This window comes from Durio zibethinus, chromosome 1 (assembly GCF_047325235.1).
Source record: "Durio zibethinus cultivar Kanyao isolate XHJ-2024 chromosome 1, ASM4732523v1, whole genome shotgun sequence".
In the NCBI taxonomy this organism is placed as follows: Eukaryota; Viridiplantae; Streptophyta; class Magnoliopsida; order Malvales; family Malvaceae; genus Durio; species Durio zibethinus.
This window is the reverse complement of record NC_143162.1, coordinates 30,322,326-30,350,282: the sequence shown is the minus strand read 5'-3', so window position 1 is coordinate 30,350,282 and position 27,957 is coordinate 30,322,326. Positions and strand designations below refer to the sequence as shown.

The 27,957-nt window shown below is 30.7% G+C and overlaps 1 protein-coding gene and 2 pseudogenes across 3 annotated transcripts; 2 read left to right on the top strand and 1 right to left on the bottom strand.

Moving 5' to 3' along the window:
- Window positions 1-262: 262 nt before the first annotated feature.
- On the top strand, window positions 263-2,710 carry LOC111312244 (2-methylpropanoate--CoA ligase CCL4 pseudogene; annotated as a pseudogene). Its single transcript, XR_016343826.1, has one exon. The product of XR_016343826.1 is annotated as a 2-methylpropanoate--CoA ligase CCL4 pseudogene (transcript).
- Window positions 2,711-4,355: 1,645 nt separating this feature from the next.
- LOC111310759 (2-methylpropanoate--CoA ligase CCL4 pseudogene) lies at window positions 4,356-7,238 on the top strand (annotated as a pseudogene).
- A 113-nt stretch (window positions 7,239-7,351) lies between these two features.
- Window positions 7,352-10,316, bottom strand: LOC111312243 (Tetratricopeptide repeat (TPR)-like superfamily protein). 2 transcript variants are annotated; one of them, XM_022912322.2, is made up of 5 exons: window positions 9,900-10,316; window positions 9,226-9,364; window positions 8,921-8,952; window positions 8,342-8,428; window positions 7,352-7,895 (listed from the first exon to the last, which is right to left on the bottom strand). In XM_022912322.2, exons 1-5 carry the CDS (start codon window positions 10,131-10,133, stop codon window positions 7,758-7,760), a joined length of 630 nt encoding a protein of 209 aa, XP_022768057.2. In that variant the 5' UTR covers window positions 10,134-10,316; the 3' UTR covers window positions 7,352-7,757. The 2 variants fall into 2 exon arrangements, with proteins under 2 accessions (XP_022768057.2, XP_022768058.2); XM_022912323.2 differs by having other exon boundaries at window positions 7,352-7,892; window positions 9,900-10,314.
- Between the last annotated feature and the right edge of the window lie 17,641 nt (window positions 10,317-27,957).

The following is a 27,957-nucleotide window of genomic DNA, read 5'->3' as shown; positions in this document are numbered from 1 at the left end:
TTAAAAATTTAAGTTAATAGATAAAGAATTCAACTTAATATTATTTTCAAATTAAAAAAAATAGAAATAACAGCATTGCATGAATAACTAGTGTAAAAGAGGTGATGATCAAATATAAGAATCTGCTTAATATATATCCCAAAAATTTCGATTAATATGAAAAACTTTAACTTTAAGCGAATCCTTATTATAAATAAACATAAAGATGAACTGTACTTAATTTTTTTTTGAATGTTAAAGCTAATTAGGGATTTAATTATTAGATATTCTCTTGTGAATTTTGTACTTATTCAATTTGCTTTGCAGTGACCTCAGCTTAATATGAAAAAAAAATTCCGGTAATAGTAAAATTAATTAGGTTTATGTCAATTAATTGCTTTCTCCATCTTAACCCTACCTTTAAGATAATGACACCTAAATTGTTAAAAAGAAAAAAAAAACAAAAATCATATGCATTATAAATTTTATTAGGAGGCTAACTGGGCATTGACAGGCAAAGAATCTTGAATGACTTGATTTGATAGGGCAGACTTCAACCAAACTTATCCTTAATTTGGAGTCGTCTGGGGTTCACTTTTAATTCTATAAACTGATTTAAACAATGTTAAAAATCTTATAACTTCCAATGTTTTAATTTTAACACGAAACCTTTGTAATTCTTTTTGTCTATAAAAGATCTTCACAAGTTAGATTATCATTTTCAACGAAAAAAGGCACGAAAACCCCATTTGTTTTCATGTCAATGGAACTCCTTTTGTCAAACCCTGCAAACTCTGCCCCTCTAACAACTCTAGGCTTCCTGGAGAGAGCTGCCACCGCCTATGGCGACTCTCCTTCCGTCGTCTACAATAACGTTTCATATACGTGGTCGCAAACCCACCGTCGATGTCTCCAGATGGCATCGTCGTTGACCTCCCTTGGCATCGAACGAGGCCGAGTGGTTTCGGTTGTCGCCCCCAATGTTCCTTCTATGTACGAGCTCCAGTTTGCTGTCCCCATGTCCGGGGCTGTCCTTAACAACATCAACACTCGCCTTGATGCTAAGACTTTGTCTGTACTCTTACAACACAGTGAATCCAAGCTTGTTTTTGTCGATCACCAATCTAGTTCGCTTGTTCATGAGGCGATCGCTTTGTTTCCGAGAAACACCAAACCCCCAGTCCTTGTCCTCATTGATGACGAGAAGGAGTCGGGAAGCAAAAACCCATCATCAACCGTTGATTTTCTCGATCATTACGAGGGTATATTGGAAGATGGCGATCCAAAGTTCAAGTGGGTCAGGCCTAAGAGTGAGTGGGATCCAATGGTGTTAAACTACACATCAGGCACAACAACTAGTCCCAAAGGTGTGAGCCTAAGCCATAGGGCTGCTTTCATAATCACAGTGAATTCTTTGGTTGATTGGTCAGTTCCGAATCAGCCTGTTTACTTGTGGACTCTACCCATTTTCCATGCTAATGGGTGGAGTTACCCTTGGGGCATGGCTGCCGTAGGAGGGACCAACATTTGCCTCCGCAAGCTTGACCCTACAATGATTTACCGTTTGATTAAACAACATAAGGTGACCCACATGTGTGGTGCGCCTGTGGTGCTCAACATGCTATCAAATTCTCCAGACCTCGAACCACTAGACCACCCTGTCCAAATTCTAACCGCTGGTGCACCCCCACCTGCACCAGTGCTAGCCAGGACCGAGTCAATGGGCTTTGTGGTGGGTCATGGTTACGGATTAACTGAAACAGGAGGAATCGTTGTGTCATGTGCATGGAAACAGAAATGGAACAAGTTGCCGTTAACAGAAAGAGCCCGGCTAAAGTCAAGGCAAGGAGTTAATTCTGTTGCTTTAACGGAAGCAGACGTTTTGGATCTCGAGACAGGAGAAAGTGTCAAACGTGATGGGAAAACACTTGGCGAGGTTGTTCTACGAGGTGGGTGTCTCATGTTGGGGTATCTCAAAGACCCTGAAGGAACATCCAAATGTATGAGAGAAAATGGCTGGTTGTACACTGGAGATGTTGGGGTAATTCACCCTGATGGTTATTTGGAAATCAAGGATCGTTCAAAGGATATAATTATAAGTGGTGGAGAAAACATAAGCAGTCCTGAAGTTGAGTCAGTATTGTATTCACATCCAGCGGTTAATGAGGCGGCTGTGGTGGCTCGGCCTGATAAGTTTTGGGGTGAGACGCCGTGTGCGTTTGTGAGTTTGAAGAAGAATATTGATGAGTTGAGTCAGAAACCAAGTGAGGAAGAGATTATAGAGTATTGTAGGGATAGGTTGCCGCATTATATGGTGCCGAAAACGGTGGTGTTTGAGGAAGAGCTTCCCAAGACTTCAACAGGGAAAGTACAGAAGTTTATTCTCAGGGGAATTGCAAAGGCTGCGAGTTGAGTTGACTCGGGCTGCACTCGGTTTGGCAACTTGGTAAATTTTTTGTTTCTGCGTTTCATGCATGCACATATGTTATTGTGCATTGTGTTTCTAATTCAGTTTAAAAATTAACGGTTCATTGGTTATATTATATCCTCCAAAAGAAATTTTTTTTTGTTTTTTTCTCAAACTTTTTTGGGATAAAAAAGTTTGGTTCTTGTAATAAAATGCTTGCAGCCGAACATATGATTCAATAATTAGTATGTATATATTTTTTGTTTAAAGAATTGAAATTGAGTTCTCAGCTCTTTACCCTAATGACGAAAGAGCTTTTAAGAAGATATAGAGATTCGGGTTCAAGATTTTTTTCTCTTTTTCTCATGGCTTATCTTATGTTTAAAAAAAAAAATGACATTGAATCCTTTACTTTTGTCAATATGAAAAAAAAAAGTGTATTTATTCACATTGGAACAGTTTTATTAATAAGCCTAACTGGCTAATTAATTGCTTGTAATAAATATATGAGATCTCTTTTTTAGAGGATAAATAAAATTTGAAAAAAAATTAAATGAAGTTTTTTCTAAAGTGAAATTGCTAGTCTTGCCCATAAATTCTTGATAAATTCTCATTAAGGAATTTTTTTTTTTTTTTTTTTGGTTTTTACCCTCAAAATCATGTTGCTGCACATGAACCCAATTATTTGTGTGTGTTTTTCAACAAAATCAAGACGATATTGCCTAAGATGAAGTTGATTTATTTTCTTATTTTATTTAATTTCTTGAACACTAAGCAAGATCAATGAACGTTTTTCTTATCCATGATATGTCATATAGAAATTTAGCATTAAGTATGTTAAGATAAATTAATCTTATCTCACTTTTAACCATGTAAATTAAATGGGATTTTTGCTTGAGATAAGATGATAGTACTAATTATTATATGCCTTTCAAAAACCAATTACTATGATATATATTGTTTGTACTTTAGGAGCATTTTGGGTAATATGATTACTAACTTTGGATTTAGTTAACGAGAATATAATAAACCATTCTTCTCCATAATATGATGTAGGTCATAAGGGTTAATAATTAATCATACATAAGTGGTGTTTACCTTTATCTCTTGTTGCTATTACTAGGTCTTTTTGATCTGTCCCTGTTTAATTTTTATTTTTAAAAAATATTTAAATTATAAATATAAATATGTGTACATATATTTATATACACACATATATGATAGCTTTTTAAATTTAATAAATAATAATCAACTATGGAAAGTTTACTTTAATTAGGATTCCAATGCTAATTAATAAGGAAATTAAAAATTAGTTAATATTTTAATTTAATAAAAAAATCATTAATTAAAGATCAAAAAGTTAAAAGATTATGAAAGGTATATATGCAATGCATTTTTGGAGTTGGTTTTTATATATAAAAAATAAAATAAAATATAATATAACTAGATTATATCAATAATGAATCTACATGGATGCTTCCTCGGTCCGTTGTAATTGACATGTTTACTATAAATACCTTATCAATCATCATATTACAATTAATTCTAGTATTATTTTAATTACTTGGACAAGTGTATTAGTGATTTTCCGGGATGTCTCTGCTCCCAAATTAAATAAACAAATATTAATTTAAGTTATCACCTTCACTTATGTAAGCGAAGTTGGCACCGAATTTTTTTTTTTTATTTTTGTACGAAAATTTGAGATTGCCCTATCCCCTAAACTAATGGGGATATAGAACTGCCAATTTCTATACGACAGCCCATTTTCTTGCTTTCTATTGAAAATTTTTGAGTTACAATATTAATTAGCTTTCTTTCTTAACTCTTTGGTCCTAACTCTAATTGAAATGTATTCAAGAAAGAGTAGTTAATTAAGACACTTTCTGATATAGGAAACTTACATAAGCAAATAAGGCCAAAAAAAAAAATTATTTCCCAAAAATTTAAGAACTTAAACACCGTTATTAACCAAAATCAGAATTAATGGAGCAACCAAGGCAAGGGGCAACAGCAAATTCAACCCCACTTACAACACAAGGGTTATTGGAGGGAGCTGCCATAGCTTACGGGGATTACCCTTCCATTGTGTTCAATGAATCGACTTACAAATGCATGGTTGCAAACTCACCGTCGATCATTACAGGTGGCAACGTCGCTGTGGTCCATGGGGTTCACGATAGGCCAACTGGTGTCTGTCGTGGCTCCCAATATCCCCGCCACGTATGACGTTCATTTTGCTGCCCCTACGCATGTGGCCATCCTCAATACCATCAATATTCGCCTAGATGAGCGCACTGTATCGATAATCCTTTACCACAGCGAATCGAAGCTCGTCTTGGTTGACTATCAATTTGCTTCTCTCGTTCTTGAAGCTATAGCCCTGTTCCGGTCCATGCTGATGTCCCATTACTCGTCCTCGTAAACGATGATATGTTGGAATAGTAACTTAAATTTTGTAAGTAATTTATTTAAAATTAATTAAATATTATTTGATAGATAAAAAGTTTTTAAAAAAATTATAAAAAAATAATTTTTTATAGATAAATTTAACTTGTAAAAAAAAAATTTAAAAAGAAAAAAATTCTTAATAAATAAGCTTATATACTTATAAATGGATAAAATTTTTATAAGATTAGATATGAGAAAAAATATAAGAGAGTTATAAAATTTTATGAGATAGATATCTTATAACATTATTAAAAATTTATATTTTATGTGTGTGTATATTTGTTTGTTTGTGAGTGAACTAGAGAAAATTGAGAGAGTCAGATAAGTGTGAATGAATTAGAAGAGACTGAGAATATTTACATAGGTGCGAGTAGATTAAAGGAGATTGAGAAGAGATTGAGAGGATCAATATAAATATGATGTATGAGTGCACATGTGTATGTATTTATTTGGATTGAGAATACTTCATAGAACTAGAGGAGATTGAGAGGCTCTATAGGTATTAATTATTGAGTGAGATTAATTTATTGTATGTTTATAATTCTCTATAACTAGTGAATTTTTTTTCGTCTATGGACGTAGGTTGGTTGGGTCTAACCACGTTAAATTGTTATCTCTTGTTTGATTAATTAATTATTTGATTTTGCTTCCGTTAGTGTGATTGAATTGAAGACTTTTGGCTTGATAAGTGGTATCAGAACTAAAAGTTTCAGCTATGGGAATAGGCAAATCTAGAAAAGCTTGATTCAAGAAAGAAGTTTAAATTTATATTTTGAGGATTAGTTTGTGTGAAGCGTGAAAATACACAAGAGAAGATTGTGACACTTTCATTGCAAGTGGAGCAAAATATGTTTAGCATAAGGATTGATTATTGATGAAATTTGAGTTAAGGTGTAAATTATTAAGAATAGTGACTCAAATCCCATAAGTGATTTATTTGAGATTGGTTGATATTGCTTGATGAACAAAAAAACTTATAAAAGAACAATTCTAAGAGAAAATAGATTTTTAATAAGCAAGTTTAACTTATAAAAGAAAAATTCTACGAGAAAAAAATATTATTAATAGATAAATTTATATGCTTATAAATAGATGGAGTTTTTATAAAGTTAGGTATGAAAAAAAGATGTAAGAGAATTATAAGATTTTATGAGATAAATACTCCACTGAAGATTTACATCTTATGGGTATATATATTTGTATGTTTGTGAGTGAATTAAAAAAAATTGAGAGGGTCTACATAGCTATGATACATGAATGCACATAGATAGATTTTTATTTGGGTTGAAAATACTCTATAGAATTACATGAGATTAAAAGGATATATAAGTATTAATTATTGAGTGAGATTGATTTATTGTATGTTTATAATTTTTTACAACTAGTGAATCTTTATTTTTATCTATAGACATAAATAGGTTGGATCAAATTATATTAAATTATTATTTTTTGTGTGATTAATTAATTTTTTAATTTTATTTTTACTATATGATTGGATCAAGACTTTTGAGCTAATAGATGAACCCTCCTCGTCATACATAGTTGATAATTTCGTTGACAAGAATTAGAACAAGTTAGCGAAAGGTTATCCTGGTTTCAAGTGGGTCCGACCAGAGTGAGAGTGGGATCCAATGGTACTAAACTACACATCGGGCACCACATCATCTCCAATATGAGTTGTACATTGCCACAGGGGCTATGCATCAATACCGTTAGTTCGCTCTGATTGATTAGTCGGTCCCACATCATCCTGTTTCTCTGTGGACTCTCCCGATGTTTCATGCCGATGGATTGTGTTAGACGTAGGGCATGGCTGCCGTAAGTGGTACCAACATTTGCCCAAGAAAATTTGATGCATCCATAATTTATAACTAAATAGAAAGACACAATGTTACCCACATTTGTGGTGCGCCAGTGGTGCTTAAAATGGTGGTATCAAATTCACTAACTAATGAACATTTGGAAAAACCGGTTCAATTCCTTACAGCACGGGCTCCAGTGTCAGCAACGCTGCTGTTGCGGGCTCAGTCCTTAGGTTTTAGAGTGAGTCATTGGTATGGGTTAACTGAAACAGCTGGGTTCGTTCTGTCGTGTGCATGGAAAGAACAATGGAATACATTGGCCGTGTCACAGAGCGCCAGGTTAAGAGCCAGGCAACGGGTGAGGACAATTGGGTTAATGGAAATGGATGTGCATGGTGGATCCTGAGAGAGAAACTAGTATAAAAATAGATGGTTTATTGCTTGGAGAAATTGTTGTCAAAGGTGAGCCCGTAATGCTTGGTTACCTAAAGGACCCAACAGCTAAATCTTAATGCGTGCTAGAGGGTGGTTGGTTTTAAACTGGAGATGTTGATGTTGTTCATCGGGATAGCTATTTAGAGCTTATGAATAAGATGTGATTATTCATCAGAGGAGAGAATATAAGCAGCGCTGAAGTTGAGCCTGTCTTGTACTCGAGACAAATTAATCATAGTACACCAAAGGCCGAAAGAAACTCGTGCAAGAGTCAGGATTGCCTTCAAATACGCACAACTCTTCTTTTTTTTTCCTTTCCTTTTTCTTAAAGACACTTTGAAGCTGACAAACAAAAGGGATGTTCTGACAATGCCCCAATATTATGGAGAATTTATCTGTACATTGTGTCATAGTTTAAATTAATAAAGGTTTACTAGAAGCCAGAAACATCCCCCATTCGCACAAATTTTCACAAAGCCAAAATGTCCGACATTCTGTCCACAAAATTCTTCCTTGCAGCCAAATTCTAAGCAAATCCAAAAATTTAGGTCAAATAGCTGTTGCATCTAAGTTCCATGCCAACTTGAGGACTCCACCATTGTGCTATATCCTTTATCCACCGACTGAATTCTCAATTCCAAATATCATTCCTTCTATCAGTAACAACTGCTCTTCGTATAGAATCAGGAGGCCTCAGTCCTATCACCTACCATATAACGGTTTGTATCAGTACTCAAGCCTGATGAATGAAGCTGCTTTCTTCTCTTTATTAGATGCAATGCAGTTTTCCTGTCATCTTGTGCCTCCACAGAATCAGGCTGCTAAAAGATAAGACTTTAGTAAACCTGACCACATTAAATCTGAACGTAAAATAAAGCATAAAGTCTAAAAAGGCTTATAAGCATGCAGACTCCCTCTTAACTAGGGTGTACAATGTGGTAAGAGATAAACAAGGAAATGACTATCAAGAATAAATAGATTTCACAGGGGCTGCATGTGGCAAAAACTCAACATTTTGTCAAACAATATCGATAATATACTTTGATTGGCATTTCAAAGAAGATAAAATTTTGTCATAATAGTTCAGTTGCTGGCTTTGCCCAACAATTTCCCTCTACCCAGGATAAGAAGGCAGGGTTGTAGACAAATTTAACCAAGGAAAATAGACAAAAAATATAAGCAGCAGCTTAAAGATCCAACACAGCACACTTCCTCAAAGTAAGAGGACAGGCAAAGCACTAAGCAATGACGAGTATCGAAAATGTACCTTAATAGCTAATGCTCTATCAAAACTCTCAATGGCATTATCAGGCTCTCCAAAGTTTAATTGTGCTCTACCAAGAGTAATCCATGCCTGAAAAAAATCCAATCTCATAAGAAATAAAAGAGCCCTTTGGCATAGAACAAAAACTAAAAAGCAAAAAGGGAATTTTGACTAGAAATTTGATGTAATGAAGTAATTAACAGAAGAAGCCATTCAATTACAATATCTCAGCATTTGGTAACCATCAAACATGTAGCATGCATGGGAAACCTAAGGAAGCTTAGCTGCCCATGTGGAAACTCAACCACTTTTATGGATCAATATTACAAATTAATTAAATTCTGCAGCTTTGTGGGCATCACTAATTTGATGATAGACTACAAAATATCAAATGTAAAACCATGCAAATGAGCTCAATAGTTGCATTTATTAACAGACTACCAGTTAGAAAAGTTCCATATCCTTTGAGAATTATAAGCATCATGTTTATGGAACAGAATTATAAAGGGAATATGATGTTTTTAAAGGTAAACAATAAAGTTCAATATTTGACATTGCATTCAGGTTACAATGCTGTCATACCTCAGGCCATGATGGTTCCAATTCAGTTGCACCTGCCAAGTGAACCCACAGATGAGCATACAAAAATTTTAAACTTATATATTCATATTTCAACAAACAAACAAACAAGCACAAAGCCAAAGCACATAGCATATTCAAAGGTAGACTGTAGACACATACTGAATATATCGCGCATTGGATTTGAGAACTTCTCATTTGTCTAATAAGGTGCTTTAAATGAAAGATGCATTTAAATAATGCCATTGAAATACAACCATCTAAAAACTGCATCCAGACACATAAGTTAAAAAGGAACTGAAACTTACGAGTCGCTGCCTTCAATGCACTCCATGCATCCCCGATTTCAAGTAGAACTTGTGCCTTTTGTTCAAGCAAAACTGCATTTTCAGGCATCAAATTAAGAGCTGCCTCCCACTTCCCAAGTGCTTCCCGGTATTTCCCATCCTTCAAAATAGATTAGCTATTAGAATGAATACATTACATCAAGTATGCCAAAATACAATAATAAACAGATAAACAAAAGTACCACCGTTTCATGCTTATGGAAACTACAAGCCTAGTTACCATTTAACAGTATCTAAGCTCAACTCAATTCTTCGCCCTTTTTACCCTTCTTTTTCCTGTTAGATTGCCTCAATTCCTTTTCATGGCTGGAACTAAATCCATTTTGGGTTACTTCCTCTCGTAGCACTATAATTTAGTCAAATTAAAAAGAGGGAGGGGGAGGGGGACATATCAAAAGAAACAGAATCAGAATAACAATGAAAATATGGGCAAAACTCCCATAATCAGTCAATGAAATGGTAAAATTCGTCACCATCAACACATAAAATTACATAAGTAAGGACAGTATAATCTCTTTACTGAATACCCATTTGATAATTCAATCAAAGATTATATCTTTTTCAACACCTAAAATCAATTAATTGGAAACAGCACAGAAAGAAAGAAAAAGAAAAAGAAAAAGAAAAAGAAAAACCTCAGCAAGCTTGTTGCCTTGGGCTTGGAAAGATTGGGCAAGTTGTTGAGAGTCAGAATCCAAAGCATCAGCAGAGGGTTTCTCTTGATTTTGAGAAGCTGCGGGTTCTCCATTCTGCAGCTGAGTATCGTCGGCAGATGGTTTATGTTGATCAAAGGGAAGGTTAGGGTAGTTTGCTATAGCGTCCAAGGACCGCTTCTTGTTGTTCGTTTTTCTGTTCCATGTTAGCTTCATCTCTTCTGCAACTCTTCTTTTCACTTCAATAATAATCTAATATTTTGTTTCTTCTAATTCTTGGAAGTGACAAATTAACTCGACCGGGTTTTTGAAGGCTACGGTTGGAGTATCGAAGGAGTATCCCTTGTTATTGGATACTAACATTATGTTTAGATTGAGGAGAGAGAGAGAGAGAGAAAGGAAAGGAAAGGAAAGTAAATTAAGAAAAAAATAAAGGAAACAAAACCTCTTGTTTTTTTTTTTTTTTTTTATTTGGATAAATATTTAATTAAAAAAAATAAAAATAAATAATTTTTGGTTTTTTTTATAAATTTAATTTTTTTAATACTTCAATTTAAAAGAAAAATAAAGAAAAAAAAGTTGAATTTTTTTTTATAGAAAGATTATTATGTCTCTTTTTTTATTAATACTAAAAACTTAATAAAAAAACTTAAGCAGATCACAATTATTCTATGATTTTTTTAAAGTTATCTTTTTTTTCAAGTAAGTTATATATATATTCTAATATAAAATTTTTTTATAATTTTTTGATGATTTAATTTTGATGAATGACTGAATATAAATAGATATATATTTTAAGTTTATGAGATGTCAGACTAGCTCAAAATTTATCAATGTATATTTGTAAAATATTTTTCTGTTTCACTTGATTAAAAACCATTGATATAACAGCAATTGTGAGATCAGACAAGTTAGCAAATATATCATAATCTATAAGTGCTCTAAAATTATCAATAATGAAATGTTATAATTAAAAAAAATTATTATAATAAATTATTTCCTCTCTTTTTCATTATTTATTCAAACAATGGTTGTTAGAATTCCTTTCTTTTTCTTTCTTTTATTTATTTAAATTATCCAAACAAGAGTTATATGTATCATTTCCTTTCTTTTAAAAAACTTTATTTTTTTTTATTTTCTTTTCCTTTTCTTTACTTTATTAATATTTATCCAAACATAGTATAAGGTGTGTTTAGATCGATGGGAGAAGAAAGAAAGGAAAGGAAAGTAAAGAAAAGTAAAGGAAACAAAACCCATTTCTCTTGTTTGGATAAATATTTAATTTAAAGAACAAGAAAGAAGTGAAAACCAAATGACCTTTGGTTTTCCTTATAAACTCAATTTTTTTAATATTTCAATTTGGAGGGAAAGTTAGTGAAAAGAAAGTTAAAATTTTTTTTATAAAAAAATTATTATGTCCATCTTTTTATTAACACTAAAAATCTAATTAAAAAAACTTAAGCAGATTACAATCATTTTGTAATTTTTTTAAAGCCATATTTTTTTTAAGTGAGTTTCATATATATCTTCCAATATAAATTTTTTTTTTATAATTTTTTAGCGATTTGATTTTGATGAATGTATAAATAGATTTTTTTTTTTTGGTTTATGAGATGTCAAACTAGCTCAAAATTCATTAATGCATGTTTGTAAAATATCTTCTTGTTTCACTTGATTAAAAACCATTGATATAACAGTAATTGTGAGGCTAAAAAAGATACTAAACATATCATGATCCAAGAGTACTCTAAAATCATAAGTAATGAAATATTACAATTGAAAAAAATTATTATAATGAATCATTTACTTTCTTTTTCACTCTCTATATAAACAATGGTTGTTGGAATTTCTTTCCTTTTTTTTATTAATTTTAATTATCCAAATAAGGGTTACATGTATCCTTTTCTTTACTTTAAAAGATTTTTTTTTTCTTTTCCTTCCCTTTATTAATATTTATCCAAACATAATATAAGTAAGAATGATAGCTACAAACAGGTTTATGGAGGTACGGATCATTAGCTTAGACATGTTAGCTAAATTAAATTATTAACTAAAATTTTTTACATTTATATTACTTTTAATGTATATATTATTTATAATTTACAAATTAATTATTAAAATTTATAAATTATTTAAGTATAAATATATTTTAAATTTATTAATTTAATTTTGATTAATAAAATATACACACATAAAGAAAATTTTTTCCTATTAAATTCGAGTTTAATCAAACTGTTTTAATAAATATTCATATTGTTTTTAATTAAACAAATAGATTTAAAATTTAATAGATTATTACCAAATGATTGGAATAAAATATGAATATTGCATATAAAGGTTAAGATCGAGTACAAGTACCTTAAAATTAACAATACCCTATTGCCATCTTTTAACTAGGTCGGGTCATCTTGGAGTTCTTATCCATTTTATGATTCATGCTCCAAATCAAGCCCAATTGATGCTTTTTCTTTTTGTTATAATAATAATTGATTTTATATTAATTACTAACTATGTAATTTTTTTCATATTAACTTATTAACTTATGTAAATATCGAATTTTATCTGAAATGACTTGATTTAGATCATTTTTATACTTGATTTAACTATTTCAATTTGATCTAATTTAAGTGTTTAGACAAATTTGTGAACGAGCTTTGTAATCGTTTTAATCATTTTGCATATGTCAAAGCCCAACCTAATTCAATTTGGATCAAATCAAAAATTAGTAATTTAGACTTAAAGGCCTAAAAGTCTAATGTGAGTTTAAATCCTAATTTAAGGCTCAATTTCATTTTATTGCTTTTAATTAATTGACAAATTCAAAAAATTCAAAAAGGTCAAAAAAAAAAAAAAAAAACTCAGTTGCTAATAGCTTCCTTTCCTTTCATTTTTCTTTTCTTGAATTCATTTGCCCATTTCTAACTTTACAATTTTCACTTCCTCTTTTTCCTTACTGACCCTCTAACATGGATTAATAAAATCAAAACTTATAACTAAGATGGTAGCAAGCACATCATCCAAAATGGAATAGCTTGCTACAACAACTCTGCAAAACATTGAATTTCTATGTCTTATCTAAATAGTGATTCTACAATAACCAAAGGAAAGCTATTTTGGAGGGAGCCAAAATTTACAGAGATGAAAAACCCAAAGAAAAATTCCAACCCTATTACGCCTCTCAAAGTTGACCAAAAACCATCACATCTAAAACGAAGATCTTAACCGAACTATCCATCCTAAATAGCCTCTCCCTTCACTAGTTTGCGCTGCCATTATTTGCCTTTTCATCATCATCTATCCGAAGCTACCACATCAAGATCCCCTTGCCTACCAACCTCCCAAAATTGAAACCCCCACAACCATACCCAACATTCCTTAGTGGCCTTCATTCTAAACTCATAAAAACCATCCAAAGGCCAACAAAGTAAAAAAAAAAAAAAATCATAAACAACCACAATCCTTTATAAAGGATTCCAGTCAAGAAAAATAACAAAAAAAAGAAAAAGCAACAGTTTTGGTTTTTTTTAGAACATTTTCGGTTTCAAGTAGTATATGAGTTCTTATTTTGGTATGAAGTAAAAGAATCAAGGAGGAGAGCCATGGCCAGCGACAGTGATAGCAGAAAAGTCATGGCAATGTAAGGGTGTCCATGGTGACTTCTTTTGGATGATTCAGATTGTGGAAAAAGAAGAGGAAGAATAGAGGAACAATATATTGAAATCTTGGCCAAATCGAAAGGTGAGATAAATTTTACAATGGTTTGAAAATTTGGGTTTCAAGCTCAAATCTAAGACTTTAGAGGACAATTTAGGAAAATTCGAGCTTGGATTCATGACGATAAGGTCAAAAGGAGTTTAAGGTTATTTTTTGGAAAGAGAAAAAATGCTGAAAATCGACTGCCAGTAAGGTCTGATCGGTTGTCGACGATTGAAAATTGGTTTTTGAAAGATTGGCTTGGCTTTTATTTGTTCTAGGAGAGAAGATGGATTTTTTTTAAGAGGAGAAAAAATGAGACAAAAAAAAAAAAGATATGGGTTTTATAATGAAAAAAAAAGTAAGTAGAAGAAACGAGCCAGTTGGATTTGATCGAAGACTCGATCGGACCGAAGCCATGACCTGAGACCCATCTCTCCTATTTTGAAACTTTTTAAAAATTTTCGTCTAACGGTTCTTAAAATTATTATGACAACTTGGTGACTGCATTAGAAACATCATTTTTTTTTTAAAGAGTCAGGTCAAAATTGATTATGTGTTATCTTAAGTTTTGATTTGATAGTCTTAATTAATATTTAACTTTGATTTCTTTAAATTTGATTTTTTTTAAAAAAATATAGATTATACATTACATTCCTATTTTGATTATGTCATTTATTGTATGTTTTTTATTATGAATATCTATATGTATTGCTCTTAATAAATGTTGGGGCATTTGGGATAGAGTTTGTAATAAAGTGTTGGAATTGTTCCTCCACACACGTTCACATTTGAATTTCACATATAAATTCTATACTTGGGCTCTTTCTCTTTTAGAAGGGATGAGGTACTATGCTTTCATGAGGTAAATAACTCGCAATAGCTAGTGAAATACATTCACTTAGATTGAACCCTTTTTGTTTGTAGCCTTTAATAGGTGAGGATTGGGGGTGCCTTAATATTCTATAATGGATAATGATGTGAGAAATAATTTAGGAACCTTTAGACATATAAATCCTAACTTGGCTTATAGTGAACCTTTGGGGGCCAACATAAGGTAGAACCATATCAAACATTTTTGTAAAAAATACTCGAGTTAGGACATGAGGAACATTTTGATAAAATCTATATTTAGGGGTAATAATAATGCAAAAAAACAAAAAATTTGAAAAAGAAAAAAGAAAAAGAAAGAGAAAAATATGAAAAAAAAATTCCTTTGATAAAATTTTCTTTTGACATATCATTTGGTTTGTCTATTGTTTGTCAATGACTCGTATCCTAAAAATAAATATATATTTTTTAGACGGATTTTTTTTGTATTTTCAAAAAAATAAAAAAAGAAATTTTGAAATAAAAGGAAAAAAATTTTCAAAAAAAGAAAAATTTTATTTCTTTGTTAGTAGCCAAATAATAAAAGTAAAAAAAAATGTAACAAAAAACTTTGAACTTGTTATTTTATTTGCTTTTTTGTTCCTAGGAAATGTTTTCTTGAATTTTTATTTATTTCTACAAGAAAAGGCAAAAAAAGGAAGGGAACTTTTGTATTTTGAATGTTATTATACCTTTTGCATTACAGTTGATCATTTTTACATTCCATTTTATCATTTTTCATATTTGAAAATAATAAAGTTCTACATACACTTCATTTCATGTACAAATATTTAAATTGTAGTGTCAATTTCGTAAAAGTTTTGATTTTGAATGTTGTTGTGCCTTTTGCATTTCATTATTTTTCATATTTAAAGATAATAAGATTGTTTATACACTTCATTTCATGCATAAATATTGAATAGTAGTGTCAATTTCATTAAATTTGCATAGTGCATTCACTGAATTTTGTGCAAACATATCTTATTATGCATATACTATGTCATTGCATTTTATATAAGAAGTTTCATTATTCATGCATCTACATCTCATTACTCATGTAGGATATAATTCTATGTCATGTATTTACATTCACAAATTATATGATTTTAAACTTGTATTATGCACACATTGCATTTCATGTAAACACATCATCTCTCATGAAATAAGACATTGCATTTCATGCATATACATTCACATGGTGTGTATTGTACATATGTAGCATTTAATATAAATGTATCTCATTACTCATATATCGAGACATTACATTTCATGTGCATATATTCAGGAATGGTATAATTACCATTGCACTCACATTGTAGATATAGTTAATTTCATGGAAATATGTCTTGTTACTTGGTGTACATATGTGTATAAATAATATGATTTTCATCAAACTTGAATGGTCCAAGCATTGCATTTTAGAGAATGATGTTTCTTCTTTGTTGCACACACTTTCACATATTCCTCACGGAAACATCATTCTATTTACGCATTCGTTTAAGTCCTCTTATGACATCCCATCATTCGATGAATAAAGAGTGTCCCCATAGGTAAAAAAAGGTTCCTAAAGTCTTTGTAAGAAAAGATCATCATTATGGGAAGTTTGATAGAGCTAGTTGTTTTTAAATTTACTTTGTTTAACAAGAACTTCTAGAAATGGAATACAAAAGAAGATTGAGTACCTAGTAGTGAATAAGTCCAAGATAAAAATTAACATTATGGATATGAAAAGTGTAGTTGTTGATCACAGATGATATTTAGTTCTCTAACTTTATACATAATTTTGTTTTGAAAATTCTTGAAAGTATATTGTTGCTTTTTAAAAAAGAATAGCTTTTAATTTTAGGACTTTGTAAATGATAACATATTGACTTATTAGATTGGATTTGTAAATATTGTTTCTACTTCTTCATTAACAAAAAATTTAAAAAATAAAAAATAAAAATTGATTTGTGGTTGTATGAGAATAAAGCCCCGTATAAGTAGTTTTCAAGATTATGAAGGAAAACTAGGATAAAAAAAGAAGAAAAAATTTTGGAATAATAGGCCTTTTCAAAAAAAAAAAAGAAAGAAAGAAAGCCTTGTTTTTAGATAAAAAGTGGTAAAAGTCTCGAAAAAAATAGGTGATTACTATTAGAAATAAATCGATCCAATACCTTCACATCTTTCTCTGAACACTCTCATGTTCCAAACCGTTCAAGTGATTTCGCTCATCAACTATAACCTTTTAAAGGACATGAACCTGGATTCTTGATCACACTGTGGGTGATAATCTTTTCCTAGGTAATGAACAATGAGACAATCAATTTGAAAAAAGAAAAAAGAAAAAAGCTTTCTTGGATTTATAGAAAACCAAACAAACATGACACTTTTTTTAGGCTTTAGATGTTGGTAATTTTTTATTTGTCAATATTATTGTCATAATGTATCGATCTAGAGATTCAATCTCCAGATGTAATCATTTAAAATCATGAAAGCACAAGAAGTTGCCACCAATTTTTTTTAGGATGAGATTGACCACTCAAAAAATATACCTTTTTAATAAAACAATAAAATGGGTTTAATGTTTATTAAAAAGATAATTTTGGTATAAGAAAACATGATTGAATTCAGAAGTTGGTTATGCATGAAAAAGTATTAGCACCCCTACAGTACCTATTAAAATTTATATCAATTAACTATGTACTATTTATAATTTTGAAAATGTTTTTATATGACATTTAATTATAATTCCCTTCATTTTTCAGAAATGAAATTATTTTTTTAAAAATACTATGAAAATCACTAAATTAAAGAAATATCTTAAAATTTTTTAACATAAAGACATAATTAGAAGATAATCCTTCCCATTTAAAATTTACCACAACTTTTCCTTAAAAATAAAAATAATATTCTTTAAAAATGATAATTATCGTTGATTCTCCAACATATAAGCAAAGTATCAAAAATTATATATTTCATAATATTATTTTTAAATTCATTTAATTTATTATTTACTTTTGAAACTAGAAATTTTTTAAACAATAATTAAATAATTAAATAGCTAACCATAAGCATATATATAAGCAATAAATGCTAATGCAAATATGGATGTAAATTTTTATCCTAAATGATGATAAGGTGCGAATTTAAAATTGGATCCTTAAATATAAAAAAATTATTTGGACTCTTCAATTTTAAGACATAATCAGGGTGTGATTTTTTATATTTAAAATCTTATTTTTATTTTAAAATATGGAATTATTTGAAAATTCTTAATGAAATAAAATTTCTAAATATCTTATCATTTAGACGGAATTCATGACAAATTATTTTATAAAAGGTTTTCATACAAAGCCTTAAAAATTTAAGAATGATTTTGGGGGTTTGGGTAAGTTTAGGATTTTGATTTAATTTAAAGTTTCAAGTAAGGCCTAGGGTTCGGGTTCTATTGAGGATTTAGGGTCTTGGGTTTTATTTATAGTTTTAATTTTAGGATTTCATGTAGGATTTTAATTTTAAGGTTTCATTTAGGGTTTTAGTAATTTATGAACTTTTCTTAAAATTTTTAACATTTAGGTAAACTTTTGGAATAAGCTTGTATTTTGCAATTTTTCTAAAAAGCATATTGGTATATTTTCATATATTTTCCTTTCCATTAAACATTTTATCATTATTATTATTTAGCAATCTTTTATTATTTTATTCTTATTATATAATAATTCTCTAACATCTAAGCAAAATTGTTGTTATTATTATTATTATTATTATTTTTAAAATATAATTTTTAATTCATTCCAACATCTAGGAAGTCATTTTAATTTCTTTTAACTTAAAACATTTAATTATTTTAAACATTATTTTTATTAGACTATTATCTTATTATTATTATTATTATTATTATTATTTTATTTTTAACTGAGCCCAAACAATAGCCTTATACCAAGAGAAGACTAACATCCAAGAATATTCCCTATTCCTTTTTGGGCTAGACAAAAGGGTGAAAGATTACATCACAATGTAATGGACACCCTAAATTTACAAACATGGCACCTAGGCTAAGGAATTTTTTTTATTACTTTCCACAACTATGTGTTGATTAGGGGTATAAATGATATATTAATACTCGCAAGCTACTTGGGTTCGATTCGAATAAAACTCAAATTCGGTTCGATTATTATCGAGTCTAGCTCGAGCTCGAGTAACTCGATTCATTGATCAAGCCGAGTTCGAGTATTCTTATACCCAGTTTGAATATCTCGTGAGCCTAATCGAGCTTTTATATTTAAATATTTTTTTATTATTTTAATTAATAAAATATCTCGAATTCGAGTTCGAGTTCGAGTACAAATAATCAAGCTCTTGTTGAGTATAAGAATCAAGCTTATATTTACATATTAATCGAGCTTAATCGAGCGAGCTCGAGCTAGGAAAATAAAACTCGATCGAGTTCAAGCCGAGTATCGAGCTGCGAGTTGAGAGTCGAGCTCGAGCTTCTCATTGTATCGGTTCGACTCGACTCGATTACACCCCTAGTGCTGATGCCTCTCACTAGACTTCTCTTTTCCTAAAACTATTAAGGTATAAAGAACACCCATTCATAACCTATCCATAACTGAAAACATGAAGAATAAGGGAGCAAAAGACAATGAACCAAAAAGCTTGGGCAAAACAAGAATTTAGACTTCCTTAAACACCTTTGACCTCATGCATGCAATGGAGGATACTTTATGCTCCATGCAAGCAGTCCACAAGGAAAAGAGACCAAGAAAACTAAGCATGCAATAGTTGGGAGCTTTGGGGTTTCTTTAGCAATTTTTACATAAAAAAGACAATATAAGAATGAACTTGTTAAAGACCCATACCTCAATAGATTCTCCTAAGGCAGCCCAAGCTTGATCTCTCCTTTTCCAAGTCCACCAGTTGATGGTATTGATTGAATAGCCTTAGTAAAATCAGCAATAGCCGATTCAAGCTCTCGTTGAGATGCATACGCAGTCCCTCTTCTTCACGTTTATGCTTTTTTTGGTCTTTCAGATGCTTCCCTCTTTCCTATTTTTCTTCTTCTTTCTTGCTACTGTTTGAAAACTCTCTTTTCTTCTAATCTTTTTTTACTTAATTTTTTGCTACAGGTTCAGTTTTTCTGTTCTTTTCCTCTACTGTTGCTCACGCCTTTTCTTTTCTTTTTTCTTTTTACCTATTCTGGTTTCTTGTTCTGCCTTTCGTGGTTCACGTTTTTGCTAATGAATGCTTCTGGTTTCTTCATGTTTTTCTTGCTACCCCTTTTTTTTTCTTATCGCTTCGTGCTACTGCCAGTTTCACGTCTGCTCCCTCTTTCTTCTTCTTCTTCTTTTTTTTTTTGGTTTTCTTCGTCTGCTATTGGTTCCTATTTCTTCTACCCAGTTTTTTTTTGGTTTTTTTTTCCACTGCTGCCGGTTGCTTCTCTTCCACTACTGCTTTATATTTTTCCTGCTTAGTTTTTTCTGCTCAGTTCACATTTGGTTGCTGCCACTGTTCTTTCGTGTTTTCTGCCTTTTTTGCTCTTTTTCCTGGTCTTTTTTTGCCGCAGGTGCTTCCTCCTCCGCACCTCTTTGCTGTTGAATGCCCTTTTTATTTTGTTTTGCGCTGCTGCCTCCTTCTTCTGTATTAGTTCTTCGCCTATGCCACCTGCTGTCAGTAACTTCTGCCAGCTTCACCGTTTCCCCTCTCTTTTTTCAGTTTTTTTGCCCCGTCTCCCTTCTCTTTTGTTTGTTCCCATTTTTTTTTTGTTTTGCTGCTGTATGCCTGTCCCCGTCTTGAATGTTTCTCTTTTCTTTCCTTTTCCTCTTCACGTCTCCACGTCCGGATGCTACTTCCTAAGGCAAATTTTGTTGTTTGCTTTTTGGTTTTTTTTTTTCCTTAAGATGACTAGATTAAATTGTAAATCGAAAGATAAGGATGATCGAAATTGAACCATAAGTCAAATGAAGTGATTGCTAATTTGTGCTTGTATGCGAGCTAATTTGGGCTTTCATGTAAGCTAATTCTAGGCTTACGTGACAGTTAAACTGGACTTAAATTTTTATTGATGCTAGGTATTAGGCTTGCATGCCAGCTACACTGGGTTTAAATTTTCATTAGTGCTAGATAATCTGGGCTTAAGACTTCTTGATGCCAGCTAATACTAGGCTTAAAATATGGTGTAAGCTAAATTGAGCTTAAATTTTCATTGGTGCCAGCTATTTGGCTTATATTTTTTTTGGTGTCAACTAAATTGGTCTTAAAATTTTTTTGATGCTAGATAATTTGAGCTTCAATTTTTCATTAGGTGCCAGCTAAACTGTACTTAAATTTTCATTGAGTGCTAGCTAAACTAGGCTTAAATTTTCATTGGGTACTAGTTAAATCGGGTTTAAATTACATTAGGTGCCAACTAAACTAGGCTCAAATTTTTATTGGTGCTGGATCATCTGGGCTTAAATTTGCATAAGGTGTTAGCTAAACTGAGCTTAAATTTTCATTATGAGCCAGCTAAATTGGGTTTAAATTTTTATTGGTGCCATATTATCTGACTTAAATTTGCATAGGATGCCTATTAAATTGGGCTTATAACTTGGGTAAACTTAAATTTTTTTGAGGAATTAATGATCCCTATTAGGATTGAAAGAGGTGAAAAATTTCTCTCAATAAATTAGATGATTCTACACATAGAGATTCTTATTGATTCAAAAGACTTTACTACTTAAAAGGGATAAAAATGGTGTATACTTTTTTTGCTAATTTGGGCTTACATGCCAGCTAAACTAGGCTTATGTGCCAACTAAACTAGGGGTATAAATGATACATTAATATTTGCAAGCTACTCGGGTTCGATTCGATTAAAACTCGAATTTGATTCGATATTTGTTGAGCCAAGCTCAAGCTCGAGTAGCTCGACTTATTGAACAAGCTGAATTCAAGATTATCCAGCTCGAATAACTCATGAGCCTAATCAAGCTTTTATATTATATATATTTTTTATTATTTTATTTATAAAATTACTATTTTACTCTTAACCTAAAAAACCCTAAACTTTTATTTTCTTTTTTCCCTTTTTTCTTTCCCTCTTTCTCCCCATCTCTCTCATCTCACAAAAAAACCCTCTGCGGCACCTTTTCCTTGGTTTAGACCAGAACCAACTCAAATTCAAGACAAATCAAAGTTGGAAAATCCAAGACAAATCGATTCCACCCAGCATTAATGGTGGATTATTAATCATTTAGGTGGGTTGCATTTTTACCTAGCTTTAACAATTGGTTATTTGATAGTCATTATGGTATTTTTTTGCTAGAAAAACAAAATTTTATTTATGGTATAATCTTGTTTTTAGTTTTCTATCAGGCTGAATTATGTTATAGTTGTTGGTAGTGTTTTCATGAGGCACATGAGTTTTTCTTGTTACACTATTCTATAATATTAGGAAAAAGAAAATGAGTGTCATTGGAGCTCACAACGAGTAACCATAAGCAATTTAGATGAATTTGAAATATTGGGCCTATTGGAGAAGAAAAGATGAAAAGTTGTTATTAAAGTTTATATCTTTTGTTTCATGTCTGTAGCGTTTTTAGGTCTCTTATGTTTCTATATTCACTTGTTATAGATGTTATTATCAGAAGAATTTTGGTCACTCATCACTTATTATCAGTTTGATTTACTAGATGCAGTTAACAACTAAAAGATATCACACATTGCTAATTAGCAACTCATAAGTGCTCACTTATGGTTCCAATTTGTGTGGTGCCCTCGGATATGGTCTTGCAACAACACAATGTGTAGCATTTACGAGGATTAACTTCTCTTATCCACTCAGTGTGATCCGGGTGTCAGCTTCTCAGAATCATTCTGCATTTATTTTACAGTTTGGAGAGGTTTGTTACTCATTTCAATTTGTCATGTTTTTAGTTGACAATAGCATACTTAGGGTGCATTTTGTCTAGGAGCCACACATTATCTTTCCCTAGTAGGTGATGTCAATTCTTTGTAATTTCTTATGCATGCTAGTGATTGATGTGGTTGTGAATATTTGATCTAGCTGCCTTTGAAAAAGTCAAATGTTACCTGACTTGAATGCTGATAACAACAATAAGTGTTATGATAATGGCAAGGTTGCATTCTTTACCTCTGAGTAAATATATTCAGAGATAACTGTTTAGAGCTATATCTAGAGAATACTATTTATCATTGACATGGTAGCAAATGTGAATTGCAAATACATAGATGACATACCATGTAACAGGTTGGCATGCTTTTCTAATGCATAGTTTGGTTGTTTGGGTTCTTAATGTATTGACTGAACAATTAGTGTTGTCTAATGAGAGATTTAACTAAAATATGAGTACCTAAGATGCATCTTTTTGAAGTATAGACTTAATCACTATAGTTCTTATTTATTAAACAGCAGAAGTCTTTTAGTGTATTAAGTGCTGGATCAATTGCTAATATCTTGATTTAAATGAAATTTGATAATTAATTTATGAAAATGTGGACCTTACTGAATATTTTCTTGGGATTTGAGAGAGAAGGATTTTTAATGGTAGCAAGCTCTTTATGACCTTTATATATTAAATTAAGGGTATAAGCGAGCTAAATCTAGGTTAAAAAATAGAGTATATAAATTTATAAGTCTGACTTAGTTATATAAAGAGCTATGTTAGAGTATGGATAGCCATCTATGAGCTTGCATTGCTGGCTCTGATGACTAATTAGTTGAGTGGGCCTTTGGTTGAAGTCGATTTTGCTTAAGTGAAAAGCTTGAAATTGGCAGACTTGAACCAATCTTCATGCTTTGTCGAATGAGCTTAGGTGAGTTCTAATCAAGCTTGGCATGAAACAAGATCATGTTACTTGATTGTTATACAGCTCTATAAACATGTTTTCTCATGCTTGAACATGCTTTGTGATCATTGCATTTAAGGTATATAAAGTTGTACTATTTTAGGAAATGTTATATGTTATACACCCAAATTCTTTTACGTCACAAGTTTATGGATGCATGCATATTTTATAGTTTGTCAATAATAAAATACATGTGTGATCGGGTTATCAAGTGGTTGCCATAATCATATATTGTTTTATGAATTACTTATGCAGGTTTTTACATATGGAGACAATTCATTTTTTTTTGTAAACACAGAGCATGCTGCTGTGGTGCTGCCTTCTGCATAACTACAAAAGGTTTTTTCATATTAAGTGAACTTTATAGTTGTGGCCATGATTCTTTTTGTGTCTGATTATGTAATCATCCATTTAATTTCATACAAAAACTTGATGATGATAAAGTCTTTGAGTATGGTCCACTTCCTCTGTTTGTCCTATAGTTCTCAAGTCTTTACAACTATTCTTAATTTGTCTAATGAAGCCCTAAAACACAATTTAAGGAAATGTCTAAACTGTTTAGTTTTGTTGGTTTCAATTTGTACAAAACTTGCTATCATTTGAAAAGAGGTGATGGCTTTTGAGATAAGGACAGTGTATATTTTGCTTGGCTTGGTTGAGGAAAGGAGAATGGCCTTCTGTTTTATTTTCATCTCTGATTTTTTTGTGTATGATACCAAAATTGATATTTTCTCTTCATTGATAAAGAAACCTTAGAACTAGTCCCCTCATTTTGATGTATTAAAGTTCAATGTTGATGGTTCAGTGAGTGGGGTAATATGCTGATGGAGTTCTTGATGAGTTAAACCAAAAGCATAGTTTATTACAAATTTAGAGGCTGTTGTGACAGCGTTTTTGGATTCTCAATATATCTATTCCTATGCCTTAATAATTTAAATTGATTATAGTAATTATGAATTCTTTTGAGAATCTCGAGCTCGAACATAAATAATCAAGCGTTTATCGAGAATAAGAATTGCAGTTGTTTTTATTATTAATCGAGCCTAACTGAGAGAGCTCAATTTCGATCATGAATCGAGCTTGAGCTAGGAAAATAAAATTTGATCAAGTTCGAGCCAAGTATCGAGTCACGAGTTTGGAGTCGAGTTTAAGCTCGAGCTTTTCACTGTATCGACTTGACTCGGCTCAATTACACCCTTAAGCTAAACTAGGTTTGTGTCTTCTCGATACCAGTTAATACTAGGCTTAAAACTTGCCTACTAGCCAAACTGAGCTTAAGTTTTCATTGTGCTAACTAAACTGAGCTTAAAACTTCATTGGTATCAGCTAATCTATACTTAAAACCTAGATGTCAGCTGAACTGGGCTTAAATTTAACTATTAGCTAAACTAAGACTTCATTGGTGCTAACTAATTTGGGCTTAAAAACTTGGGTGCTAGCTAAATTGGGCTTAAATCTTCATTTATGCTAGCTAAACTGGGTTTAAATTCTTTCTCGAGAAATGGCGATCCCTATAAAAAATGAAAGAGGTAAAAATTTTTTTTTTTTAAGTGGATTGAATGATTTAGCACACTGAGGTTTTTTGTTCATTTAAAAAGGTTTATCCACCTGAAGGGGATAAAATAGGCATATACCTTTTTTTATGTAGGCTCATAGATGAAATATAAGTTTTTCCAAAAAAATGAATCCCTTGAAAATCAAATATGTTAAACACTTTCTTTAGCCTTTAAATGTGACATTTTGATATATGTCAATGTTAGTTGTAAGGGCTTGTGATTTTAAAAAATTATTTGGGAATGAAAAAAAATTGAGAATTTTGAAATCAACCCTTATCAAACTTTTAGGACTTTTATAACATATGCTTACACGCAAAACCATCCCAAAATTCTAAGAATTTGTATAAAAATCTTATATTTGAATGCCATTAAAAAGATGGGGTATTTATGAAATTTTATTTCATTAAAAGTTTTTTGTATAATTTTTTAACCCAAAAATAATTATAAGATTAGACAAAAAATGGAAATAAAAGAGAGATTTTAAATATAAATAATTGCATATAGAGGTTGGGGAGTTCAGGCGATCTCTTTATATTTAAGAACTTAATTCTAAAACAACATCTAATCAATTTGCATATATTTATTTTTAGATTGTTGTTTGCATTCATCGCACATGTTTATGGTTTTTAATTTTTACTAATAGTTTGTTAATTATAGCATCATTGGTTTTTCTACATAAAAATATTTTTTGTCAAAAATGTTATTTTAAAAATATGGACTTTAAAATAAAACTAAAATAACATTATGATGGGAATAATTCTTGGTACTCTACCTAGATGTTAGAGAGCCACCAACAATTATCATCTATAAAGAATGTTATTTTAATATTTAAGGAATGTTATTGTAAATCTTAGGTTGAAAGAATTATCCTTAAATTATACCTAGATGTTAAAGAATTTTAAGATAATTTTTTAATTTAATAATTTCAACAATATTCCTAAATAAAAAATTTTTAAAAATTATTTTTCTTTTTCATAAGTAAAGGGAAGTATTTTTAAATTTCAAATTAAAACTATTTTTATCTGAAACCAAAGATAATGCATGATTAATTGGTACTATTTTTGAAAGGGTGCTGTGGGGTTACTAATCCTTTCCCACACATAACCGAACTTCTGAACCGAACTTTGTTTTCAAAAGCCAAAAATATCTTTTTGATAAATGTTAAATTCTTTTTTTTTTCAATTTTATTAAAAAGATGAATTTTTTAGGTGATCAATTACACTTAACAAAAATATTGATGGAAACTTCATTTTTTTTCTATTTAAAATTTTTTTTCATGTAGCAATCTTCAAAACCATTATGACGGTTTGGTGACTCTGCTGGGGAAAGTTTGAGAGTTAGGCCAAAAATTAATCATGCGTTTTTTAAGTTCTGGATTTAATGGTTTTAGTTGATTTTTAATTTGAATTCCCCTTATTTTAATTCTTTTAAAAAATATTGCATGACAATTAGTATCCTATTTTGATTTTGTTTTTTGTTATTCTTTTATATTATTTTGATTGATATATCTCCTTATACACATTTGGCATATTTACTTGCATGCATGAGCTTTATACCTAGGCTTTGTCCCTAATAGGAGGAGGTAAAGTAGCTACGTTTTCGTAAGGTGAAAACCTTCACATTTGCTAGTGAAACACTCCCGCTCAGATTGAACCTTTTTCATTTATAGCCTGTCATAGGTGAACATCAGGGTACCTTAGTAGTATATAATGGATGATTATTTAAGGAGCAATTTGAGAACCTTTTGACATCTAAATCCGAACCAAGCGTATTGTGAACTTTAAAAGACCAGTTTTAGATAGAACTATGTTGACCCTTTCTATAGAATTACCCAAATTAGAAAATGTGAAGAATACTCTGATACAACCTATATTTAGGGGTAATAATAAGGCATTGGAAACTAATTTGTTGTTTTAAAAAAAGAGGAAAACTAATTCTTTCAACAAAATTTTCTTTTAACATACTATTAGGTTTGTCTAATAGTTGCCCAAGATTTGAATTTCAAAAAATGTTTCTCTTAATTACCTTGTTTTACTGGCCAAACAAACAAACAAAAAACCATATAAAAATTTTAAAAAGAAAAAACATACAGAAGGAGTTTTTTTTTTTTTTAATTTTTAACAAAAGCATGAAAAAAGAGAAGAGATTTTACCCTTTTTATTTTAACCCAAATTTTTTTTCAAATTTAGAATCAATTTTTGTATTTATTTGGTTTTTGTGTTCCCATATTAAAAAAAAAAAAAAAAGATAGAAGTTTTGAAACTGATTAAGTTGTCTAATAGGCCTTACAAAAATGATCTGGTAAAAAATGCAAAAAAAAAAAAGATAGAGAAAAAGAAAAAAAAAGAAAAAAAGAGAAAAAAATGAGAGATTTAAGATACGCAAGGAGTTTGTCGTTGTTTTTAAAGTCAATCATTGTATTTTGCATTGAGTGTTAATATGGTTTTTTTTTTTTTTTATTTTGGGCCGTGTGTAAAAAGGTTTCCATTTTTGTAGATATATTAGCATATTATCATATTTGTACATTCATAAACATGTTCTTTGTGTCATGCAACTTATAATTTATTTTATGACATTTATTCAATAAGAGTAGTAACATAAACTTTTTGGTTTAAACCCCTGAAATAAAATATTCATCTTAGTAGTATCAGAAGCTAAAAATATAAAAGATTAATTGGAGGCCTAAATTAGTGTTTTAGAACGCAATCAAGAAGAATTTAGTTATGACATTCATAACATATCAGTTCAGAGACTCGACCGCTAAATGTAATAATTTAAAATCATAAAAATATGGGGATTCGACATTAATTTTTTTTAGGGTGTGATTAGTCACCCAAAAATTTTATCTTTTTGATAAAATAATAAAATGGGTTTAAAGTTTATTAAAAAGATAATTTAAATAGACGAAAACAAAATTGGATTCGATAGTCGATTATACATGGGAAGGATTAGCCCATAAAATTTGTACCAATTAATCATACGTTATTTATAATTTTGGATGAAAAATGGTTTCATTTTAAAATTTAATAATAATAATAATAATATTAATTCCCTATTGTCTTTTTTAGAAAGAAAATTAGTTAAAAATC